This window comes from Chiloscyllium plagiosum, chromosome 26 (assembly GCF_004010195.1).
Source record: "Chiloscyllium plagiosum isolate BGI_BamShark_2017 chromosome 26, ASM401019v2, whole genome shotgun sequence".
Lineage (NCBI taxonomy): Eukaryota > Metazoa > Chordata > Chondrichthyes > Orectolobiformes > Hemiscylliidae > Chiloscyllium > Chiloscyllium plagiosum.
The window spans coordinates 19,149,497-19,175,327 of NC_057735.1; the positions used below are offsets into that span (position 1 = coordinate 19,149,497).

The window sequence follows — 25,831 nt, forward strand, 5'->3', positions numbered from 1 at the left end:
TTCCATATGCTAAAGCCCTTTCATGTCTTGTAAAAATTAACAAGTTGCCAATGCTTGCTGATCTCAGTAGAATATTAAACTGTTGAAGCAATGGAAATGTTACCAGTCAAATCCCTAGGTGTACCAGTAGTGGTAAGGATAGTTTGATTTTTCCCAGTCTGTCCTGTATTTTTTTCCACATTTACCTTTGTGCTTCGTGATGGAATGACTCACGGTTATTTTAACTTTTAACGTGCTCAATGACTGGTCAACAGGGTAACCTGAAAGCATAATCTTCATTTTTGTTTTATGTTCAAAGTGGATAGCCCTTATTAATACGACATTGTAAGTTGTTCAATACACTGTATTTTGTTATGACTCAGATTCAAGATTCCTGGAATAGCATTCATTTAAATTATGTAAGAAAGATCAGCTGCATTCCTTTACTAAAGTAGAGACTGATTTTCCAAAATTCTCTGTTCCCAACTGACTAATTTGTAAAAAGTTTGTAAAATGTTGTGATTACAATCTCTCATTGAATGAAAAACCTAATCAGAGCAATTGGGTGTCTTTGTGTATCAGCTGTTCCTGATGATGAGTTAAAGCTTCCCATTCCTTCTACTGTCGCAACTATAATCAGCACAGTATACGAAACAACAGTTCGGACTCACTCCATTACTGCAGATGGTACAGACACAAACCTTTTGTTTACATCCTTATCTAGCTGTATTCATTGCATCATTTAAGTTTTATGAGCAGCATATGCCTGTTCTGTTTTCCCAATCTCCTTGTATTTACTGACCTATATTGGGAACATTTCCCTTTTTTAGTTCTTAGAACCATAAGATCTATAATTAGGCCATTCCATCCCTCAGTCCTGATTTGATATTGAACTAGAACATGATTGAACAAAGAACAACGAACAAAGAAAATTACAGCACAGGAACAGGCTCTTCAGCCTTCCCCGCCTGTGCTGATCCAGATTCTCTGTCTAAACCTGCCGCCTATTTTCGAAGAATCTATATCCCTTTGCTCCCTGCCATTCATGTATCTGTCTAGATACATCTCAAATGATACTATCATTCCCGCCCCTACCACCTCCGTTGGCAATGCAGTCCAGGCACCCACCACCCTCTACATGAAGAACTTTCCCCGTATATTTCCCCTAAATTTTTCCCCTCTCACTTTGAACTCGTGACCTCTAGTAATTGAATCCTCCACGCCGGGAAAAAGTTTCTTGCTATTCACCCTGTCTATACCTCTTGTGATTTTATAGGCCTCAATCAGGTCACCCCTCAACCTCCTTCTTTCCAATGAAAATAATCCTAATTTACTCAACCATTCCTCATAGCTAGCACCCTCCATACCAGCATCCTGGTGAACTTCCACTGCACCCTCTTCAAAACATCCACATCCTTTTGGTAACGTGGCGACCAGAACTGTGCGCAGTATTCCGAATGTGGCCGAACCAAAGACTTATACAACTGTAACATGACCTGCCAACTCTTGTACTCGGTACCCCATTTAATGAAACCATGCCGTATGCTTCTTGACCACTCTACTGACCTGCATTGCGACATTCACGGAATAATGGACCTGAACACCCCAAACTCTCTGTACGTCAATGTTCCCCAGGACTTCTCCATTTACTGTATAGTTCACTCTTGAATTGGATATTCTTAAATGCATCACCTCGCATTTGCCCAGATTGAACACCATCTGCCATTGCTCTAAATCTTAACTCCAACTGTTCATTCTCATTCCATAACCCTGAGCACCTTTATCTAATAAAAAGCTATCAATCTTAGTTTAGTAATTTTCAATTTTTGGCCTAGTCTCACCAACTTTTTTGGGGAGAGAATTCTAGATTTTCTGTCTCTTTTCTGTGAAGAAATGTTTTCTGATATTATCTCTACATAGCCTGACTGTAAAAAAAATTGAATCAATGACTTAAGGCATGTGTTCCACCTTAGTTTAATCTGTTAGCTATTCTTTTACATTAGATACAGTAAGTGGAAGTTCTGCAGCCCTCGCCCTACTGCATACGTTGCAATGTTTCGAGCATCATGAATTATTAATTGTTTCATAAATATGCTTAATAATTTAAATCCAGAATATGTTTGGATGCAGTGTTTGACAATGTAACACAAATCCCAAAACTTAAAAATAATGAACAGATTAGGATCAAATTACTGCAGCTCTGATAAAGATTCATTTAGACTTGAACTGATGTGATCTCCAGCATCTATGGTGAACAGATCAGGATGTTTGTTACAGGATATTATGACCTTTATACAAATATACTTGACGAAAAGATTTTTGAAGGTCCAAGTGAACTGAGACACAAAAATGAAAAGATCTGAAATATGAAAGCTTAAAATCTAAGGTAAAATTGTGTAGAAAGGACATAGGTGTCAAGAAGGAACAGGAAGAATAATCAAATGAATATCTGCATAAGGACCTCAAGACCATAAATAGATTAAATAGTCTGTAACACTCATATGTTCTTATTATTTTATCAACCTTAAGATCAATACAATTATTACACATTCTGCAAGTAAGCCAAATACAAAACTGATTTTTTTTCACAATATTTTAATTTCCAAATAATGGACAGCAACTTGTTCTTGTTCACACAAATAACCGGGTCCTAAAGGGAACTACAATACTGAATATTCAAAGAAAGGAAGGAAATTTGTTTCTTGTTTGTTTTCTGTGGAGTTCAAATGAACTGGAATGTTTCCATAAAGACACTGTGGCTAGGATTATTTCCCTTTGCTTAGTATCACCATGACAGTCTCCCACCCTTCGCCTTACCCCCACAGGAACCACACACAGTATGCTGCTTTGAAGCAGATGAGTTGTAGATCCAGTTTTGTTTGGGCTTTGCAACAACAGCTTCACATTGTGGCACTCATGAAAAATGAAGAAACTGGCATGGATTAAAATTCTTTCTCTAAAAGTTTGATCTCAATTTGTAGAATATTATGATTTTTGTTACTTATTAAATGAAAAACCTGATGAGAGCAATTGTGTGTCTTTGTGCTTCAGCTCTTCCTAATAATGAAGACCAGATTTCCATTCCTTCTACCGTCACAAGTACAATCAACGCAATAAATGAAAAAACAGCTCAGATTCATTCCCCTACTACAGAGACAAATCGTTCATTTACATCATTACCTAGCTGTGAGTATTTATTGCATCTTTTGAATTTTATGGGCAGCATATGCCTGTACTATTTTCTGGTTCTGGAAATGTATTGCTTACCTACATTGGCTTCCAGTCCACCAACCATTCAGATTTCCTTTGTTCAAATCCCTGTACAGTTCAGACAACTTTGTTTTGTTAACCTCATTCAGTCTTGGAACCCTCTGAGAATTCTGTGTTCCTCCTATTCTGGCATTTCATACATCCCTGATTTCTTGCATTTGTTGCTATCCCATCTGATGGTAATACTAACCAACCCTGAACCCAGACTGAAATCTAACTTCATAGATAATAATTTTTATTTTTACAATTTGGCCACTGAATGTATTCATGTGAGGCTGCTGATAAACTTTTAACAGAAGAACATCTAAGTAAAAACATAAAATAATGGTGGATTCAAGATGGCAGCGACCCAGGAGGTGTGCCCTGCTGAGCTCTGCACCTGAACCCAGATAAAGTGGGGCACTTACCCTTCCCTTTATTACCGAATGTGATAGTAATAATTATTTTTTGACTCCTAGAATTGTCCAGTGTCAGTTTAAAATTATTAGGAAAATGACCAAATGGAAGGGAACACAAGGATCGTAACAAGCAGGGACCGCTCCCGCCCCCTCATCAATGGACACACCCGTGGCCACAGCATCGGTCTCCGCAATCACCCCAGGGGACTTACCTGTGGAGGAGTCTCTAATCTCGTAGTTTGTGAAACTCTGAGAGAAGTTTGATTTATTGATGGAGGAGACCTAGGCCAGGCTTGAACCGATCTCGGCCATGCTGCAGAAGCATGACCAGGGGATCCAGTGTCTCAGGCAATGTGTTGGGGTGGTGGAGCAACGGGCCGTGACTTCCGAAACTGCGGCGGAATCCTCTGCAGGTCAGGTCCAGGCCTTGGAATGGCAGGTATGGGCCTTGGATGAGCAGGTCGAAAATCAAGGTCGTCAGAAGAACATCCGTCTGGTGGGGTTTCCTGAATGGGAGGATGAAGGCCAGCTCATCAGCTTCTTGGAGCAATGGCTCCCGCGGTTTCTGTGGCTGGAAGTCGAGGTAGGCCGGGTACACGTCAAGCAGGCCCACCGGATCAGACCAGCACCCCCGCCTGGTCCTAGTGCAACTCCAGCACTATAGAGATAAACAAATGATGCTGGAAGCCTCCAGAGAACTGGGGAAGGATTCACAGGCTCTGATATACAAAGGATCACAAATTATGCTCTTCCAAGACTCTTCTTCAGTCGTGATTCGTAAGAGGAAAGACTTCGATGAGGTAAAAAGGCAAGCGACTTGAATATCCAGTATTCTGTAAGCTATCTGGCAATATTATGTTTCAATCACGGAGGGTACATGTTCAATTTTGACTCATCAGAAAAGGCAATGGACTTTTTGGATGCTTTAAAATAGATAGAGTGGCTTGAATGATATGGACAATTATGTTTATTTTGCTTTTTCCCTGTAATCTGCCTGGTGCTTACCTGGTTGTCATGGGGGGGGGGCGTCTTATTTTTGACGTATGTCATGGTCATAATTTGTTTTTTCTTTTTCTTTCTCTTCTCCCTTCTCTCTCCCTTCCCATCATCCTTTATTGCCCTTTTTTTGGCTTATCATTTCCTTTTGTTCTTTTTTGGTGTGGGGTGGGTGGGGGCAGGGGTTGGAGGAAGTGGGAAGTGGATATATATTTTTGTTCTACCAGGAGTGCCTAGGATTACAGTATGGAGGGGATGGGTTGAGTGCCCACTTTTAACTTTCTTGTTATAAGATGTGTTTTTTTATCTTACATTGTGTTGTCTGGGGCAGGGGCATGGCTTCAGCTAGAAGGAGTCATGGAGGGGTTAATGGGCGGTATCAGTGCCTCCTTCCCCACACCCCCGTGGGCAAGGGGGAGAATCTCCTTTCATTTGTCTTATATGTTGGTATGTTGTAGAAGTAGCTGTTAGAAGTTTTGATTTGGTAGTTTTGGAAGTTATATTTTTAAATTTATATGAACTGTTTATTGTTTTCACTCGGTGCCATTATGAGTGGGATTCTTCCTCCTGGGGTGGGAGTTACGGATTGTCTCAGATGATTATGGCTCGCCATTCATTTAAATGGTGCACCTGGAATGTTAAGGGGAGTCATTCAACAATTAACAGAAAAAAGATACTGTCAAGCCTTAGAAAAGAGAGGGTCAATGTAGCCTTGCTACAAGAAACACATTTAACTGATAAGGAGCATGGTTGTAACAGGGAGGGTTCGGCTGGGTGTATTTCTCATCCTTTCATTCAAAAAGTAGAGGATTTGCTATTCTCATCTGGAAGAATCTCCCATTTCAAATGCTAGGTCAAATTAAGAATGAATATGGGTGATTTATAATTCTTAAAGCTTTAATACATGGAGAGGAATATGGGATATTGAATGTATACTTCTCCCCGGGACACCCTTAAATTTTTAAAATACGCTCTCCAGGTTGATGGCCCTTAGGTGCGTCACACAACTACAGGAGACTTTAATCGTATTATTGACCCTGAAGTGGACAGGCCTAGGGGTCTTGCAGGTATGTCCCTGTAATCCAGGCAGTTAGTGGACCTGAACAGGGAACTGGGGTTGGTGAACGTGTGGAGATAGCTTCACCCCGAAGGTAGGGGATTTCACCTTTTTTTTTCTAATCCACATAAGTGCTATACCAGAACTGACATGTTTTTTGTCCCATTGACCTTTTTGAATTTGGTGCTATCTTGCAGAGTAGGGAACATAGCCGTTTCCGATCATGTGGCAGTGTATATGGAGGTCAAGGCCGGTGGTAGCGGGATGGGCTCCCTGCACTGGCAGGTGGACCCTTTCCTCCTGAAAGAGAGCAAGTTTCTAGAGTATTTTCCATGGGAATTTAAAATTTTTTGGGACATTAATTTGGGTCCGGCCAATAATGTGTTCTGGAAGACTGCCAAGGGTTTGATTATTTCTTACTCTGCGACCCGGAAACAGCAGCGGGGAGATCAGCAACATTTGCTCAAAAGTCACCTGAAGGCAGCTGAGCTAGCATACTTTGACAGACCGTCTGTAACCAAATTGCAGCAGATTACAGCCCTTAGGGCTACTTTGAATGCTGCACTCACCCAATCAGCAAAGAGTGAAATCTTTTTTGTGAAGCATAGGTTATTTGAATATGGTGATAAACCATGTAGATATCTAACATACTTGGCCGGAAAGAAGAATACCCCCCAATCTATCACATCCATCAGAGAGAGTGCTGGTACTCTCACTTGCAATGCCAAAGGATTATTGCGCATTTAGGAAGTTTTACTCTTAAGCTGTACCGGTCATAGAGCCATAGAGACATACAGCATGGAACAGACCCATCGATCCAACCCGTCCATGCCGACCAGATATCCCAACCCAATCTAGTCCCACCTGCCAGCACCCGGCCCATATCCCTCCAAACCCTTCCTATTCATATACCCATCCAAATGCCTCTTAAAAGTTGCAGTTGTACCAGCCTCCACCACTTCCTCTGGCAGCTCATTCCATACATGTACCACCCTCTGCGTGAAAGAGTTGCCCCTTAGGTCTCTTTTATATCTTTCCCCTCTCACCCTAAACCTATGCCCTCTAGTTCTGGACTCCCCGACCCCAGGGAAAAGACTTTGTCTATTTATCCTATCCATGCCCATCATAATTTTGTAAACATCTATAAAGTCACCCCTCAGCCTCCGATGCTCCAGGAAAAAAACCCCAGCTTGTTCAGCCTCTCCCTTTCGCTCAAAAAATCCAACCCTGGCAACATCCTTGTAAATCTTTTCTGAACTCTTTCAAGTTTTGATAGGAAGGAGACCAGAATTGCATGCAATATTCCAACATTGGCCTAACCAATGTCCTGTACAGCTGCAACATCACCTCCCAAATCCTATACTCAGTACTCTGACCAATAAAGGAAAGCATACCAAATGCCTTCTTCACTATCCTATCTACCTACGACTCCACTTGCAGCTATGAACCTGCACTCCAAGGTCTCTTTGTTCAGCAACACTCCCTAGGACCTTACCATTAATTCATGCTAAGATTTGCTTTCCCAAAATGCAGTACCTCACATTTATCTGAATTAAACTCCATCTGCCACTTCTCAGCCCATTGGCCCATCTAGTCCAGATCCTGTTGTAATCTGAGGTAACCCTCTTCGCTGTCCACTGCACCTCCAATTTTGGTGTCATCTTCAAACTTACTAACTGTACCTCTTATGCTCACATCCAAATCACTTATGTAAATGACAAAAAGGAGAGGACCCAGCACCGATCCTTGTGGCACTCCACTGGTCACAGGCCTCCAGTCTGAAAAACAACCCTCCATCACCACCCTCTGTCTTCTACCTTTGAGCCAGTTCTGTATCCAAATGGCTAGGTCTCCCTGTATTCCATGTGATCGAACCTTGCTAATCAGTCTCCCATGAGCAACCTTGTCGAATGCCTTACTGAAGTCCATATAGATCATATCTACCGCTCCGCCCTCATCAATCCTCTTTGGTACTTCTTCAAAAAACTCAATCAAGTTTGTGAGACATAATTTCCCACGCATGAAGCCATGTTGACTATCGCTGATCAGTCCTTGCCTTTCCAAATACATGTACATCCTGTCCCTCATGATTCCCTCCAACAACTTACCCACCGAGGTCAGGCTCACCGGTCTCACTGGTCTATAGTTCCCTGGCTTGTCCTTACCGTCCTTCTTAAACAGTTAATTTTATGAAGTTGGAAGCCATGCCTGTGGGGAGGCCTTACTATTATATCTGATTTTGGGGATGGAACCCGTTTCCCTTTCATGTGGTCACAGGGAGGTTTCCTGTATTTAGACATTTTTATCACCCTGGTCTTTGATCAATTAATTAGAGCTAATTTTGTGCAGTTGTTAGAGAAGATAAGGCAGAACCTTTGGCGCTGGGAGGATCTTCCAACATCCTGGTTCGGTGGAATAACTCTGATTAAAATGAATGTTCTTCCTCGCTTATAATATCACATGGGAATGTACCCTTTGAGGCTACCAAGGTAAGCACTACAGAGGTTTTACAGTTGGCTCAGATCTTTTATGGTGTCATAGGCAGCCTCTTATTAAGCTGGATAAATTGCAGCTCCTGCAGGAGAAGGGAGGTTTGGATTTCTCGGACAGTAAGAAATACCAATTGAGTTCCTCATTATCCTATATGGCTGACTGGGCCTGCCAGAACTCGTGATCAATCTGGTTGGACATTAAGGCCTCCCAGGCAAAATGCTCTCTCAGCAATTTGTTGTTTAATGACAAGATGAGAACCGTTATGGACCATTGTAGAAACTTGATTGTCCTTAACACAGTTAAAGCATGGAGAATGATGTGGCATGGTGAGGGCAACTGACAAAAAACTTCCCCTTTCACTCCCATAGTAGGAATGTTGCGATTCCAGCCGGGGTCGATGAACTTTGGACTCTGGCTTTAAGTTCTGGAAGCCGAGAGGAGTATCCTGTTTGGGAGATTTATTTGATGGGGAGGTCATGATGTCTTTCGAACAGCTGAGTCAGAAATTTGAGCTACTTAGGAGAGACCTCTTTCGTTATTTTCAGGTTGAGGATTTTATACAAAAAAAAGACTACATTGATGGTTAGTCCCTATAAGTAGGAAATAGAAAGGAGAGTGCTCTGGTCTACGGCTGCTCTCTCGGTCAGCATCCTCTATCACTTGTTAGGAAGTAAGGTTTCGAAGGAGATTGAGATCTGGACTCAAGAATTGGGGGTGGAAATCTCATCAGAAGTGTGGCAGGATATTTCAGAGAACATAAGGAAGATTTTGATTTGTAACAGGACCCAGGCTCTGCAACTGAAAGTACTCTACAGGGCTCATTTGGCACCAGAACAGCTTGCGAAATTTAAGACAGGACTGTCCTCAATGTGCCCCAAATGTAAAATGGATGTTGGCACTCTTACTCGTTGCTTATGGTCTGTTCAAAACGGCATGCTTTTTTTTTTTAAAAGAAAGTCAGACCTTTCCAGAACTGAAAAAATGAAATCAACCTATCTCTGCTTTCAAACTCAAATAATCAAAAATAACAATAATATACTCTGGTTCTTCATAACATCAATATGCAAAGTAATATTCAATTCTCGTCCTTGTTTATGAGTTGGATTTGACAATCATTGGGCCTGAAGAGGGAAATATCTTTCTTTCTCTGAAATAGTTTTAGTTCTTTATGAAAGTATTATCATGACTGTCAATTGTAATATCACCTATCATATCAAAAAGGCTCATTTAACTTCTTTAAAAATTGACACAATTCACAAGATCATTCCCAAACGTCACATGACTGGTCTAGTTCATTCAACAATGAGAGTTTTTTTTTATATCAATTATAATTCATTGTTAACCCACAGACAACACTATGAATTCAATGCTCTTCTGGCAACTTCTTCTGGACACTGCAAACACCCACTTGGAATTGCAGCATCAATTAGCTTTGCTTCATTAGACAATGGAAGTTAACATAACAGCCATCTCAAGGGTGATCAGTATAAGATACTGCAAGACACCATTTTATAACAGAAATCTCCTGGAAGATCTCCTATGAATTCTCAACTTAAAACAGAAAACATTTATAAATCACATACAATTCTATATTAAGAATCCAAGCAATCTGCAAGTACCATAGTCACAGAATTAGTGACGAACAAGAAACTTCCTCTCTCTCCTAAATCTCTGTCTGTTTTACCAACTGAGACCACCTGTAAAACCAGCCTCCAGCTATGTAAGTACAAACGCTGCATTGGTTGAATTCTGTTTAAAAGTCAAGCTTACAATACCCTTCATTTTTGGGAAGAAATGGTGATTTCATCGCAATGTCATTGAGATAGAATTCCAGAGGTCCAGGCTAATGGCTTAGGACCTGGGTTCAAATCTAGCCATGGCAGCTGGTGAAATTTAAATTAAACTCATAAAGTCCAGAAATGAAATAAAGCACCTCAGATGATGACCATGAGACTATCATTGACTGCTATTATTTTTAAAAAAACTAATCATTTATGTCCTTAAGTGAAAGAAAGCTTTCATTCTTATCTGGTTTGTCCAGATCCACAACAATGTGGTTCACTCTTAACAGCCTTCTGAAATGGCCTAGCAAACCACTCAGTTCAAGTGCAATTAGCAATGGGCAACAAATGTTGAGTGACACATACATGCCATGAGAATGTTAAGAAAATAAAACAAGGAAGTTATCTTTTATCTATATCTACTTATAATCTTTGCATATGTATTTTATTTGACAACCTTATCCTGTTTTTACTTAGTAACATTTAGTAATAATCATGTAATATATTGACCTTTGAGCTTCCTTTAAAACTAAAGATGTCCTGCTGATCATTTTTGAATTGGAACTCTCAAACAAACTAAAAGGAAGCTAAATGCATGATGTTAACTGATGACCATGCTGAAATGCCTGATGGTCGTGACAATATTATTTGATAATTTTATTGGAATTATCCTAGTCATCATCTTCACTTGTTCATTATTGCTTAAAAGCCGGTCTGTTTAAACAAATCAGTATTATGTTATTTACTGACTATTTATTATTTAGTTAATTTAATAACTAGTTCAGATTTATAGACCTGTTTTTGATTTGCTCCTTTGTAGAAAAGAACTCACCATTCTTATCTGGCCTGTCTTACTGGCCACCCCAGGCCTTTGCTGCATGGGTGATGGTTAGCCTTGTCTCAGATGTAAGATAACATGGAGTAATGTGCAATAAATACAGTTCCTCAAAAGCAAATAGAAGAGTAAGATATAAAACCATTTCCGGTTATTGTGAAGCTGAGTGTAACAATGAGTCAACATCTTTTGGAGGATTGAGGAGGGCAGACAAAGCGAAAGAATAAATTATTTTTCATAACTTTTTTTGGACTGTTCCACTTCAGATACTACTACATATGAGCAAAATCAAAGCAATCATTCTATGAACACAAGTGTGAACGCAATAATAATCGAAACAACGTCTCCAAGCAAACCACAAATTCCTTCAGACAACTTTGAAAAGAGACTAATACTTCCAGCAGCTCTTACCTGTGAGTTTCTACTTCATGCAGAATGAACTGGAGCAAAGAAAATATGATAAATTTATGAGTTTTTTTTCAGTAATTATCTCTTTAAGTACAAATTATTTATATTCTACTTCTTTTGGTGCTCTACTGTCAGATTGTCCATTGCTGGCACCACATTTTAGGAAGTGTGTTTTAGTCTTGCAGAGATAATTTATTAGAATGGTGACAAGAATGCAAACTTCAGTCACGTAGAGTGATTAGATTAGATTGCCTACATTATGGAAACAGGCCCTTCAGCCCAACAAGTCCAAACTGACCCTCTGAAAAGTGACCCACCCAGACCCATTCCCCATGTTTACCCCTGACTAATGTACCTCACACTCAGGCAATTTAGCATGGCCAATTCACCTGGCATGTACATCTTTGGACTGTGTGAGGAAACCGGAGCACCTGGAGGAAACACACACACAGACACAGGGAGAATGTGCAAACTCCACAAAGACAGTTGCCCGAGGCTGGAATTGAACGTTGGGTCCCTGATGCTGTGAGGCAGCCACCATGCTGCCCCTACATTGATTGGAGAAGCTGTGTGTGAAAAGGCTGCCCCTTAGGTGCCTTTTAGATCTTATCCCTCTCACCTTCAATGTAGGCTCTCTAGTTTTGGACTGTGTTACCCTGGGAAAAATACCTTGGCTATTCACCCTATCCATGCCCCTCATGATTTTATAAACCTCTATAATGTCATCCCTCAGCCTCCGATGCTCAAGGGAAAATAGACTCCGCGTATTCAGCCTCTCTCTATTGCTCAAACCCTCAAATCCTAGAAACATCTTTGTAAATCTTTTCTGAAACCTTTCAAGTTTTGCAACAATATTCCTATAGTAGGGAGATCAGAATTCAATGCAGTATTCAAAAAGTGGCCAAACCAATGTCCTGTCGAGCTGCGAGATGACCTCCCAACTCCTATACTCAGTGCACTGACTAATAAAGACAAGCATACCAAATGCCACCTTCACTATCCTGCCGACTTGCGACGTACTTTCAAGGAACTATGAACCTGCACTCCAAGGTCTCTTTGTTCAGCAACACTCTCCAGGATCTTACCATTAAGTGTATAAGTCCTGCTCTGATTTGCCTTTCCAAAATGCAGCACCACATATTTATCAAAAGTAAACTCCATCTGCCATTCCTTAGCCCACCAGCCCGTCTGATTAAGATCCCATTGTACTCTAAGGTAACCTTCTTGGCTGTCCATGACACCACCATATCATCTGCAAACTTACTAATTGTTCCTCCTATGTTCACATCAGATAGTTTATATAAATGAAAAAAAGCAGTGGACTCGGCACTGATCCTTGTGGCACACAACTAATCGTGGGCCTCCAGTCTGAAAAGCAACCCTCCATCACACCACTCTGTCATGACTTATGTGAATCTCACTATGGCATAATTTCACTGTTGACATTACGTTAAGCTTTGCACCTCAATTTCTCCATAAGCTTATCTTCTCTCTATTTCTTGCCCTATCTGTGGTGGCTGCTTTCTCTGTCCTTTAGAACTCCCTCCAATTCCCTAGATTGCTAGCCTGCCCAAAACCTCCATTTCAATATACCTATGATTCTCAACTGTGGTGTTCAGCTTACCCTTTCACTGTGTTCTCACTAATGTGAACAATTCTAAGATGCATTCCTGTCTTTCAAGACTGTTAAATAAAAATTTTGCTTTAAAAAGTATTTTACTTTTTAAGAGACTTTCAGGGACTGGAAATATATCTTCTTTTCATTATGAAACTAAGATTAAAATACTGATTTTAACCTAACTCACTTACTAGGCATGGGCATATTCTGTTCACACTCTTGTTGTTACAATTCACTGATTTCAATAGGATGTAGAGACAGGTTCAATATAGCCTGTAGGTTTGTGCAGAATACACCAAGTCTCTTTTCCTTTGTTAGTTTCAGGATTGGGTATCATTTTTGCTGCAGCAATAATCTGGTTTATTAGTGAAAAAAGGAAGTCTGGGTGAGTATTGAACTTATTTATTCTAACCTTGTATTGGTTTTGCAATTCCGATGTAAGCTCAAATATCTCCATAAATTGGGGTGGAATAGCCAGCAACAGAAATTGACGAATAATTGAATATCCCAGAACTGCTGCATACGTAGAAAGTATTATGGTACCGACTAGTTGTCCTTGGGTCTTGGTCAATATTTAGCCCCCAGTCAAATATTCTTGAAAAAATGATTATCAGGACATCATTGTTATGGGAGTTTGTTGTCTGCAAATTAAATGCCATGTTTCCTACCACAGAAAAGTGACTATTCTTCAAAACAACTTTAATGGGAAGAAAATGCTTTGGATAGCATGAAATTATGATTGGTACAATAAATGCCTATGCTTTGATCCCAATTGAAACCTGACAATAGATCCTTTTTTTTCTGGCTTTAATGAGATCTCACAGAATAGTCTCTGACTGAAATGCAAACAGGCAATTTTGCAGTTTTTGTTTGAACAAAAAAAGTTTATTCACCAAAACAACAAGATATAACAGGAAAATCTTGATATCTACTAATATCACAAATTCAAAGAATTTTAAACATATAGTAAAAATATAATCTCATTAATCCCAAAGTGCTCCTTTACAAATTCCAACATCAAAAGTTTAGTCTCAACTATCGATTTAAATCTTTGCCCCATATTCCTGACCTTATTACTTGCTCAACTCTTTCCTTTTACATACTAAATTGAGAAAAAACAATATGATGCTTTTTTTTCAGTGATGTACATTTTTTACGCATTATATTAATTTGCATTGCAAGACCAGTCAGTCTTACATCAGTCGTAGACAATATATTAGAGATGATTCGGAGGCACAGGGTTTATGATTACTTGAAAAAACATAGTTTGATTAGAGATAGTCAGCATGGCTTTGTGAAGGGCAGGTAATGCCTCACAAACCTTATTGAATTCTTTGAGAATATGACAAAACACATTGCTGAAGGTACAGCAGTGGATGTGGTGTATATGGATTTAGCAAGGCATTTAAAAAGGTTCCCCATGGTAAGCACATTCAGAAAGTAAAGAGGCATCGGATACAGGGAAATCTTGCTGTCTGGATACAGAATTCGCTGGCCCATAGAAGACAGAGGGTGGTGGTAGATGGGAAGTATTCAGCCTGGAGCTCGGTGACCAGTGATCTCCTGCAGGGATCGGTTCTGGGACCTCTACTCTTTGTGATTTTCATAAATGACTTTGATAAAGAAGTGTAAAAGTGGGTTTGCCAATGACACGAAGGATGGTGTGGGTAGTGTGGAAGGCTGTTGGGGATTGCAGCAGGACATTGACAGGATTCAGAACTGGGCTAATGAGTGGCAGATGGAGCTCAACCTGGAAAAGTATGAAGTCATTCACTTTGGAAGGTCAAATTTGAATGTAGAATACAGGGTTAAAGGCAGAATTCTTGACAATGTAGAGGAACAAAGGGTTCTTGGGGTTCATGTCCGTAGATCCCTCAGAGTTGCCACCCAAGTTGATAGGGTTATTAAGAAGGCTTATGGTGTCTTGGCTCTCATTAGCAGCGGGATTGAGGTTAAGAGCCGCAAGGTTATACTGCATCTCTATAGACCACACCTGGTTAGACCACACTTGGAGTATTCTGTTCAGTTCTGGTCAACTTATTTTAGGAAGTATGTGTAAGTTTTAGAGAGGGTACAAAGGAGATTTACCAGGATGCTGCCTGGACTGAAGGGCATGATTTATGAAGAAAGGTTGAGGGAGCTAGGGCTTTTCTCATTGGAGCGAAGAAGGATGAGAGGTAACTTGGTAGAGGTGTACAAGAGTTTGACAGGTATAGATAGAGTGGATAGCTAGAGACCTTTTCCCATGGCAAAAATGACTATCACAAGGGGGCCTATTTTTAAACTAAGTGGAGGAAGATTGAGGGGAGATGTCAGAAGTAGGTTCTTTACACAGAGAGTGGTGGGTGCATGGAATGCACTGCCAGCGATGGTAGTAGAGTCAGATACATTAGGTACATTTAGGATAGGCACATGGAAGATAGTGCAATGAAAGGTATGTCTGTTAGTCTGATCTTAGAACAGGCTAAAGGACTGGCACAACTTTGAGGGCTGAAAGGCCTGTACTGTGCTGTACTATTCTATGTTCTATGAAAGTTGACAGCAGAGGCAAATGTTCCACAGTTGAGGTAATCAGACATACAGAGAAGCCATCTGTATATAGTTCCTGTCCAGCTCTTTGACAGACACTATCAACTGAAAGTTAAATAATTTGGAAGCTTCATTGGCTCAGTATTTTTGAGAATTAACATACGTGTGTACAGTGGAATCTTTCTGTACTGGTTCCATAATGGTCTTGATGCCATACCACTGGTATTTTGTACATATGCACTTGCTAAAGTGTCTTTGCTTGCCTGTGTAAGTGGTCTATAGCTAACCTATACAGGAGTGTTAGCTGCACACTCGGATACAATACTGTGTGGCATCAATATTGTACTGGTTCCTTTTATACTGTTTTTGCTGTGCCTTTTATTGTATTAAATCTTTGTAGATTTTTAAAAACATTTACTAGTTAATCATATATTGCCTTTCTGTGGTTTAACATTTCTTCCTTTCTACCTAGGTCCTATAAAACAGGGAGCTAATTCCTAGAACATGACAAGGATATGGAATTAACAACAGTTAAACTCATGAATGTTGTGGACCAGTGCAGAATCCCTCAAAATATATTAAGAAGATAGCCTAGACCCTAATATTTTCTTACTTTAAAGGCAAGTGCCAGAAATTGTATTCTAGATGCAATTCAATTGGTCAAACTACCAATGGAAAGCATATTTTATTCATACACCACAGTTAAAATACAGCAAAAATAAGATGAATTTGGAATAACTTAACTCTATTGGAAAAAGTTATAGAATAATCAATTATTTTAGTACTAAAAAGTAACAGATCTAATAAAGTAACATCTCATAAACACACCTTTGGCAAAAGTAAAGTCAATAAAACAGATGGTCTCACATGCAATTCTAGCAGCCCAAGAGGAAAGGCATCAAGAGGAAACTCAAAGTGTAGCAGGGAGAGATGTACTGCAGCTTCTAAACACTGCAGCGAGCCCAGCAACAACTCCTGTCACTGAAACAAATATAGAAATTAAAATTTTGGTTCTTTTGAGAGCTTCACCCCACCATTCAGGCTTGTTCTATTATTGCAACTTAAAAAAAAACCCTAAGGCCTCACAAACTGTTTACTCTAGTGGCACTGTGTAGATTGCTCAGCACCTCTGCCTCTCTTGGAAAAACACCAGAACCTAACCAGAACATATGACTCTTAAAGTCACAGAATCATCATATTAGAAATTAGAACTGTAGTCATTTTACATTAATTTTGGCTATGACATTGTGGAGGATTGGGTACAGTCCAGCTCTTTTGGTTCAATGGATCAAGTTTGTAGAGTGCTCCAAGATAACAGAAAGGAATCAGAATGCTGTGTGATATTACTGCTACTTCTAGAACTTTGGACCATGTATAAAAAACATAAAATGTTTACAATTTCTTGAATATGATTTTTTTAATGGGAATGATTATAAGAAACTTACACTGTTAACTCTGATAAACTATGATGAAAACACCTGCCCCCTTTTGCAATTTAGCAAAATTGTGTTGTATTGACACCAAGAATGGGCCTGCCTATAGATAAAGGGACTGAGATGACTTCCCCCAAAGTTTGTGATATAAGGCACAGCCTTATTTTGCCTGGAGTGTTTTTTATTGTGACAAACTGTTTGAGCATTTACAAAAATCAGGGAAGGATCACTGGCAATCTGGATTTGTAAGTGATTCTCTCTTTAAAGAAAAATGTATCAAAGTATGGAACAAGTTCAGGACTTTGAAGATATTAAAACTTATATAAAAAATGTGTAAACCTTTGAAAATACTTGAGCAAAGAAATTTGGTAAAAATGTTCTGTATTGCTTTACAATGCACATTAGGGACAATTATAATCAAATTATCTGTCATACTGATGTTTATTATCATACAAATCTGGATGTTGCCTGCCCTGCTGGTCTTTTTTCAGCATTTTCACATCATTAAAGCTTTTGTGCATGGAGAGAGAAAACAGTGATTCAAACACACTGGGCTCCTCTTAGATTAGCACATCAAATATAACACCAGTCTTAATGCCAGTAGGTGACAGACAGGATCCAGAAAATGAAGAAAAACACCATAGAGAGACACGTTATTTTAACGTGCAGGTACTTCAATGAGTGAATGAATTTTTTTTTACACTTGTTTTATGTAAATATGGAACAAAGATGGCAATGTGCAATGTTTCTGTAATTTGGAAATATGAGTTTGTTTCACTGATCATTTACATTGTCGTGATTGTTAATAGTGTGTATTCAGAGGTACTAGTCCCTGTGAATGAATTATACTACCGTAAAAATAATTTTTTTGGAGTAGAATGCACCACTATTGTCCGGTTTCCCAGTTTTAATAAAAAGAGGGAGAGTTTGGAAGAATAGTCTTATCGGTTTCAATGCTAACTCGGTTTTTCTCTCCACAGATACAGCCAGACCTGCTGAATTTCTCTAGAGCTTCTTATTTTTATAATAAATAGCTAATTAATTTAAGAACAATAGGGTAATATGTCAATTATATCATTAAATGTATATGTAGACAGTTGATTCTTTCTAATGCTATGGTTACACTTCAATGTAAAAATAAACTTTTAAATCGTAATCATTTTGCTGTTGTAAAAAAGTACTTTTAATTATTAGAACCGATGATGCATCCACTGTTGTCTTTTAATTGACCCAGACCAGAAATATTGCAGCCAACTTCCTGTTTTCTTTGTTGAGATCATGGAAAAGGAAACAATCAATTTGTAGTTCTAGTGTGAGGGAAACCAGCAAATTTATCCTTAGTTGGCCTATCAAACAGTGGACAATAAATAAATTAAATTGGACAATGACAGTAGCATGAAACAGGCCTATCTTCAGTTGATTTTTCACTGCGCAGTTTAGATTTTCCATTGACCTGGAATATATTGCCAAAGTTTTTAAAATTTACAACCAAGTGTAAGCCACTGTGAGACTAGAAAATGAGTCTCTCAAATGAGGCTGAACCATCATTCTGTGGACTTTAATAGAAAGATGATTGGATATGCATAAAAAGTCTGCTGCTGGCTCAGGACCAGTTTGTTTCTCAGAGCTGGTGTTGATCAATTCATCTTCATGACTATCCATAGTGCAGACCAAACAAATAGAACGAGTGAGTTCCATTCCAGAAAGGAGGTTAGGAAACCAGCTATCTTTTTCAATCTGTGTGGAACCACAAATTCCATAATTAATGAAACCAGTTTGACAATTTGCCAAGATAGGATTAAAACAGAGCATTAATATAACCCTATTCGTACATCCTTGTTTCATTATTTCTTAACTCCAACTATTTGGAAATATGCTGGAAATCCCAGTCCATTCTGTGTACTCAGAGGCTATTTTGGAAATATTCTAATGGCCAACAGAGTGGATGTTTGCTATTTCATGAGAAAAAAAAAGTACAATTCCATAGAAACACAGTGAAGGAGCAGACTAGCTGCTGGCTGTAGGATAGAGGCTGGAACATTCCGCTCCTGTGATGTAGTGGGTCATGTGATGTGAAGGGTAGTTAGACACGTTGGCATGGGGATGATGCCCACCTGCTTTATTCTATCTCAGACATACTGTTCTTGGTGAGAAGGCCCAAGATCAGCCCTCCCAACCAGACCCATAAATGGTCATTGAATGAGTTCATCCCATTACTACCGAGTTAACTGTATTCTCAAAAGATGAAGAAAGTGGAATCATCTAATTAAATAAACCAGTCTGCCTGTCAGGTTTAAGTGTCTCTCTCTCTGCCCCAATCTGGGATAATTAGGGACACATGGGAGTTTGGTTGGTGTTTGTCCGCTGAAAGCAACATCCCAGATCTTGCGTTCAACTTTCCTAGCCCTTCCCTCCCTGAAACCCTCGCCTCATGATCTCCCAATCCATAATTCCCGAAAGGACACTTCCCTTGCTTGCAGTTGCCATACTTCTGGGCAGTTGTACAGAATTGCTGATGTTCATTGTGTCTGCCAGTCTCTGATTGATGTCAACTTCAGATGTTGTGGGACATCACTGCCTCAGATGTGACTCATTGAAAATGCTAGTTGAATGACCGCTTGATGTCTGATAGGTGCTGATCCACTGGGTTTTCTCATTCCCAGATCTGGCGGTTATCCTGCTTATAATGATACCCAGCCCTAAGCTTTTAAAAAAAATGGAAAGGCACTAATATTGTTATGGCCTATTCTCTCTCTGTCTCCCAAAATTTCTTTGAGGAGAAAGTGAGGACTGCAGATGCTGGAGATCAGAGCTGAAAATGTATTGCTGGAAAAGCGCAAAATTTCTTGTCAATTTTGTGACACTTTGAGAATCAATAGGCTAAAGTTTTAACTCTCAACTCAAAGGGAACCTGAATTAAGAAGGCCAATGTGGAAAGATATGTATGGCACCAAATTTTAATTTCCATGACAATTCCCACTGCTTGCCATTTCCACAGGGTCAGGAATCAAATGAGAGGTTGGGAATCTTTTGACAGGTATGTTAAAAATCTGTAACCATTACTCTCTTGTATCGTGTTCCTATTCTCAAATCCCCTATGCTCCCTCCATACCCTCACCATGTCAACTCTGAATCCTCTAGATGTCTGGTCACCAGTTCAAACTGCTTCGTTCAATACTGTTGGAAGATGCCACATAATAAACGCTTGGTTCGGCTCCAAGAATAACAAAAGAAGTACTTGATTCAATAGGTAATGTTTTCACAGATGTAGACAGGATGCAAAACCTATAGACATTTTCATTAACTTAAAATAAGTTATACTTTCTCTGATGTGATTTCTCATGTCTGACTGTCAATCTTGTGAAAATAAAGAGATCTGAAGTAAATTAAAGCTTCTGTGTTTCTACCATGGGCTGGACTATCGAAGACATCATTGTGGTCTAAAAATGGAATGTGGTCCCTGATGCTGAGATTCCTGCCAGATTCCAATTTTGATCAGTGCGGTTTAAGGATGTAAGCTGGTGTGAATGATAAGCCCACATTGCGCAGTCCTGAACTGCTCAGCTTCATTGTGGAGATAGGCATTTCCTAGTCTCCTGCAATTCTCTTAGAGTTGGGTCACCTTTTTAATTGTGAATTGTGAACCATTCTCTGAAGCTAACTTCAAACATTCTCAATCATGTAGCCTCTGTGTCTAGCTCTGTCCCTCCAACAACCGCCCCCCCCCCCCGCCCCAGCCCCTTGTATCCTCCATTCCAGGTTATGACAAGTATATGCCTATTATCCACAATATACTCAATACAGAACCCGTGAACCCTGAATTATCAAAACATTATATGAAAATGTTTTTTTCTTGAAAGGTCATTCATTAATAACCCCTTTTTAAAAGAAATGTCTTTGTGCTATAGCCCTTAAAAATTCAATCATCCTGACCCTTGAAAATATCAATAGCAGAAATTACAAACATTATAGAGTCATAGAGATGTACAGCACAGAAACAGACCCTTTTGACCAACCCATCCATGCCAACTAGATATCCCAACCCAATCTAGTCCCATTTGCCGGCACTTGGCCCATATCCCTCTAAACCCTTCCTATTCATATACCCATCCAGATGCCTTTTAAATGTAATTGTGCCAGCCTCCACCACTTCCTCTGGCAGCTCATTCATACACGTACCACCCTCTGTGTGAAAAAGTTGCCCCTTAGGTCCCTTTTATATCTTTCCCCTCTCAGCCTATAACTATGCTCTCTAGTTCCTGGACTCGACCACTCCAGGGAAAAGACCTTGTCCAAGCCCCTCATGATTTTATAAACCTCTATCATCCCTCCGCCTCTGACTCTCCAGAGAAAATAGCCCCACCAAGCCTCTTCAGCCTCCCCCATTACTCAAATCCTCCAACCCTGGTAACATCCTTGTAAATCTTTTCTGAACCCTTTCATGTTTCACAACATTCTCCGAGAGGAAGAAAGCTCTTTGTCTTATGTAAATAAACATTGTGCAGTTGATGAGGATAGATCACAGAGTATTAGCTGTTAATCAAGTCATATTTTCTCTATGGATGTCTGGGTTCTCTAATACACATAACCTGCACCTTATGTGCAATTTACCATGACCAATCCACTTAACCTGCTCACCTTTGGATTTGGGAAGAAGCTTGTGTAAGGTATGATGCTGAAATTGTTGGGTATTACATTTGCCACTTATTTACCCTCACTCGTAGACTGTCCAAATCCTTTTGCAGCTTCCCACATCCTCAACACTACTTGTCCTTTCCCCATCTTTGTGTCATTTGAAAAATTAGTAGCAAAGCCCTAAGTCCCTTATCTCCAGTGCCTGAAGTTAGATTCCTGACCCTTTCCCTCTCCTCTTACTGTTGTGGAAACTCTAATAACTTCTCTTGAACCTTCCTCACCTTTAACTTTTTCCATAATTTTCTATGCAATTCAACTCAACACTCCCCACCCCATATATAATTTAGTTTAAATGGTGCTGCTTTCAAATTTCGTCCCGATCTGCTTGAGACAGTATCTGTTAGCTATAATCAAACTGGCCCGAAAAACTCTTCAAACTTAGACCTTTTGGATTCTGTGTCTTTTACAAGCTCTCTGAAAAGGAGCCAAGGACAACATAATCTTATCAAAGGAGCAGTATCATCACAGTACGGAATTTGCACGTTCTCCGTGTCTGCTGAGTTTCTTCTCACAGTTTGAAGATGTACAGGTTAGGTGGATTGGCCATGGTAGATTGCATATACAGTGCAGGTTAGGTGGATTGGCTATGGTAAATGTGCGGTTATGGGGATAGTGTTGGGGGTCTGCGTCTGGATGGAATGCTCTTCAGAGGATTGGTGCGGCCTCATTAGGCTGTGGTCTCTTTCTGAACAGTCAAGATTCTATGACTGCTTCCTGAAACAGTGTCCAGCTAACTCTCCCCCACCCTGATGTGTCTCCGTGATCAAAGCTCAAATTCCAGCTAATGAACTCTGGCTCAGAGTTCTTCAGGCAACCAATACTGACTACTTACATGGTCACTATGAACCATGATATAATCCACCAGGTCCCACATTACGCAGTTACAACACATCATCTGGTCCTGCATCTCCATTTTAAATACTTAGTACTTAATTTGTTTTAAAGGTTTCCAACTTTTTTTTTGCTTGTAATTTGTAAATATTTCTCCCATTTACATTCAATCTGAATGTGAGCTATAATAGATAGTCAGATTACTAATGAACAGGTTTTCCTGTGATGTCACTTTGTTTTGTGCTGGCCCCCTATGCTTGGGCTTCAAATTTTCTTGTTAAATAAAACCTTTCAAACTAAGAGCCAAAAAAGCACCTCTTCCCCTCTCACTGAATTCCCATGCTGTATCCAAAGCCCAAATTATATTCTCACTCGGGCTGTGTCTCACTCCTGATATGGTGTCTCCTTCCTGACCATACGAAGTTTCCTAATCACGCACTTTCAACAGGCCTTCTGTTAAAGCGAGGTGAATTAACTCACACTAGTTAAACTTCATGAGAGGGTGGTGATTTATGATCATGAAGTCTGAAAGTGGTCTAACATGTTTCCCAAATCAAAGGGGAAGATGACAAAGTAGTTTCACGTCTGGTTTAAATAAACACTCATAGTTACTCTAGTCATTCTAGTAAGTAATTATGATTAGAATGTGTTTATACTGTCTAAAAACATAACCTGTATTTAACATTCTACCCCATTGTGTCTGAACTCCATATTTGTGTGATTTCTCAATCTCTTCAAAGATAGACTGAACACTTGGCAAAATAGTGCCAGGCATGAATTCTTATTTTAATTTGTAGTGTGCGAACATACAAAGCACTATGCTACTATCAGATAGCATTGTTTTTGCATCGTAGCAAAAAATAATTGAACTACACTTTCATATATCAATGTAATGTCTTGCTTGGCTTAAGCAAATTGCATTTTTAATGATTGCCTGCCTGTTATATTGCTTGGAACTTTAGGTGGACCTCACTGCCTTCGAAAGATTTTGTTTTGAAATTTTGACTTAGTGGCTTTCTTTATCCAAGTTTCTGAAACCTGTTCTCCTTCCTGAAAGAAATAAAACTCAGGAACACTCTTGGTATGAGGTAATAGTCAATTACCAAGACAGGATAATGAATTGTCCATAACTTACATTTGTACAGAAAACAACTTGTACTCATCAACCATCTTATGTCTGATGGGTACTATAAACCTTTTCTTTCCAGTGAAGATTGTTGGGAGGCAATGAAAACTCTGAGTTACTTGTCCATAAGACTAAAAAGACATAAGATATAGGAGCAGATTTAGGCCATTTAGCTCTGCATTCGATCATGTGTCATATGTTTCTGCTTTTCCTGCTTTCTGCCTGTAACTCTTGATCCTCTTATCAATTAAGAAAATGTCAAAATCAATATTAGAGTTCACAGAATCAGCAATGTCTTATGCAGAAGGAGGCCATTCAGCTCACTGTGCCTGCACCAAGTAGCAGGATCTCATCATTCATTATTCTGAAAAACAGGATCTCCACCAATAGTTGGCCAGTGGGAACATTTTCTACATATGATATTCCTCTGGATCCTACATATATAGACATTCCCAACCTTGGATTCTTCCTATCCACCTTCCAACACAAGACTTTCACAAGACAGCTGACAAAGTAAAGTTATCACATTTGTTGCATAAAAGGATAACCTCTGGGTTGTATCATTTTCCACTATTTCTCAATTAACCTGCAGAATTGAAATGAAGGCCAACCATTAAAATTTACCCGTGTTATATCTCTTCATTGAAAACTGGTCAGAAAAGAGGTATCTCATCAGAAATTTACATAAAATTTAAATTCAGATCCAGGTGGGATTTTCTTTTCCTTATTCACTTTTTTTTTCACAACCGAATATTTAAAACTGATGAATTTCCTCACTGCCTCCTCAACTTATCTACAAGACAATTTAAAAATAAAATTGAGGTTTACTGTAACTGAAATTACTTGAACAGAGTCATTTTGGCATTTGTAAATAACATTGACACTTTCAAATTTTGTAATATGAAAGATAAGATTTAACAAATTTGAGAAGTATTCAAATGGTTAAGAAGTTGTTCAATCTTTTGCAAAATCCTTCCAAATTTTTGACGATTTGCTGCTTCATGTTTTAAAAGCTCCTCTTCTGTGTGGATGTTCCTCTCTTTCTCCTCAAGCATTTGTTTTCCCAATCCAACAATGTCCTTTAGCTTGTTTTGTATTAGTTTGGAGTCTCTCCCTGAGTTAGAATCTGTGTTGAGAATTAGAAATGATTATTTTCAGTTTGAACATACCATTGTTTCAACTGTGCATAACAAATCATTTGTGTACAATAGAGAGAGGAAAGTGATGAGGGATTGATCATAGACCAGTTATCTGAGCAGGGATGCACCAGCAACAGCAATAGATATCCAAAATCTCCCAAGAGCCAAACTCTGATCAGATGGGTAAATCTGCCAATAACAGTGACATGACAGATATGTATAAGACTAATAAACAGCCATCAGCCAGGAAAGGGGTATAGGAAGGATGTGGTTGGACTGGAGTGGGTGTTGAAGGGATTCACTGGGATGTTGTAGGCTGAAGTAATTCAGCTATGAAGAGAAATTAGGTAGGCTGAAGTTGGTTTCCTTACAGCACAGAAAGCTGAGTGGGACCTGATTGAGGTGTACAAAGTTCTGAGGAGTATAGATGGGTCGATAGGAGAAACATTTCCTTTAGTGCAAAGATCAGGGCACAATGTTAAGGTCAGGAACAGGAGGTTTAGAGAAGATTTGAAGTAATCCTCATTCACTTGAAGGTGGTGGGTGTCAGGAACTCACTGCCTGAAAAAGTGATAGAGACAGGAACCCTCAAGATATTTAAGGACCATTTAGATGAGCACTTGAAACAGTACACCAATACAAAGCTACAAGCTACAATAGGATTACACTGGATAGATGGTTGATGACTGGTGCAAATATGATGGGCCAAAGGGCCTTTCTCCATGCTGTATGACGTATTCTAGGCATAAAAAGACTGTCTGCTCTCTGCATCTAACATTCCAGAAGTATCAACAGATATTTGAGTGCTGACAACAAAATTCTGCTAATGGCACGGTGGCACAGTGGTTAGCACTGCTGCCTCACAGCGCCAGAGACCCGGGTTCAATTCCCGACTCAGGCGACTGACTGTGTGGAGTTTGAACATTCTCCCCGTGTCTGCGTGGGTTTCCTCCGGGTGCTCCGGTTTCCTCCCACAGTCCAAAGATGTGCAGGTCAGGTGAATTGGCCATACTAAATTGCCCGTAGTGTTAGGTTAAAGGGGTAAATGTAGGGGTATGGGTGGGTTGCGCGTCGGTGTGAACTTGTTGGGCCGAAGGGCCTGTTTCCACACTGTAAATAATCTAATCTAATCTAAATAAAAACTGCACAATTAAAATGAAACATGCAACAATCAAAGTCCCAGCACTTAAATATTAGGTTACTGTCTACAATAATGAACACAAATATATCAATAACAAGGCAT

The 25,831-nt window shown here is 39.6% G+C and overlaps 2 protein-coding genes across 6 annotated transcripts in view; one reads left to right on the forward strand and one right to left on the reverse strand.

Moving 5' to 3' along the window:
• The window catches only part of LOC122563178 (complement decay-accelerating factor-like), a 44,880-nt gene extending 28,715 nt beyond the window's left edge, over positions 1 to 16,165 (forward strand). The window contains exons 5-8 of one of the 2 annotated variants that reach the window (XM_043716693.1): positions 3,031 to 3,165; positions 11,076 to 11,222; positions 13,154 to 13,220; positions 15,837 to 16,165. In XM_043716693.1, coding sequence (XP_043572628.1) covers positions 3,031 to 3,165; positions 11,076 to 11,222; positions 13,154 to 13,220; positions 15,837 to 15,858 — 371 coding nt within the window. In that variant the 3' untranslated portion in view covers positions 15,859 to 16,165. The remainder of the gene's footprint in view (positions 1 to 3,030; positions 3,166 to 11,075; positions 11,223 to 13,153; positions 13,221 to 15,836) is intronic. The other variant, XM_043716694.1, reaches the window with a different exon arrangement.
• A 6,923-nt stretch (positions 16,166 to 23,088) lies between these two features.
• Positions 23,089 to 25,831, reverse strand: part of LOC122563181 (sushi, von Willebrand factor type A, EGF and pentraxin domain-containing protein 1-like) — a 73,203-nt gene continuing 70,460 nt past the window's right edge. For 3 of the 4 annotated variants that reach the window (XM_043716703.1, XM_043716704.1, XM_043716701.1), the window contains one exon: positions 23,089 to 24,575. In XM_043716703.1, the coding sequence (XP_043572638.1) occupies positions 24,364 to 24,575 (212 nt within the window). In that variant the 3' untranslated portion in view covers positions 23,089 to 24,363. The remainder of the gene's footprint in view (positions 24,576 to 25,831) is intronic. The other variant, XM_043716702.1, reaches the window with a different exon arrangement.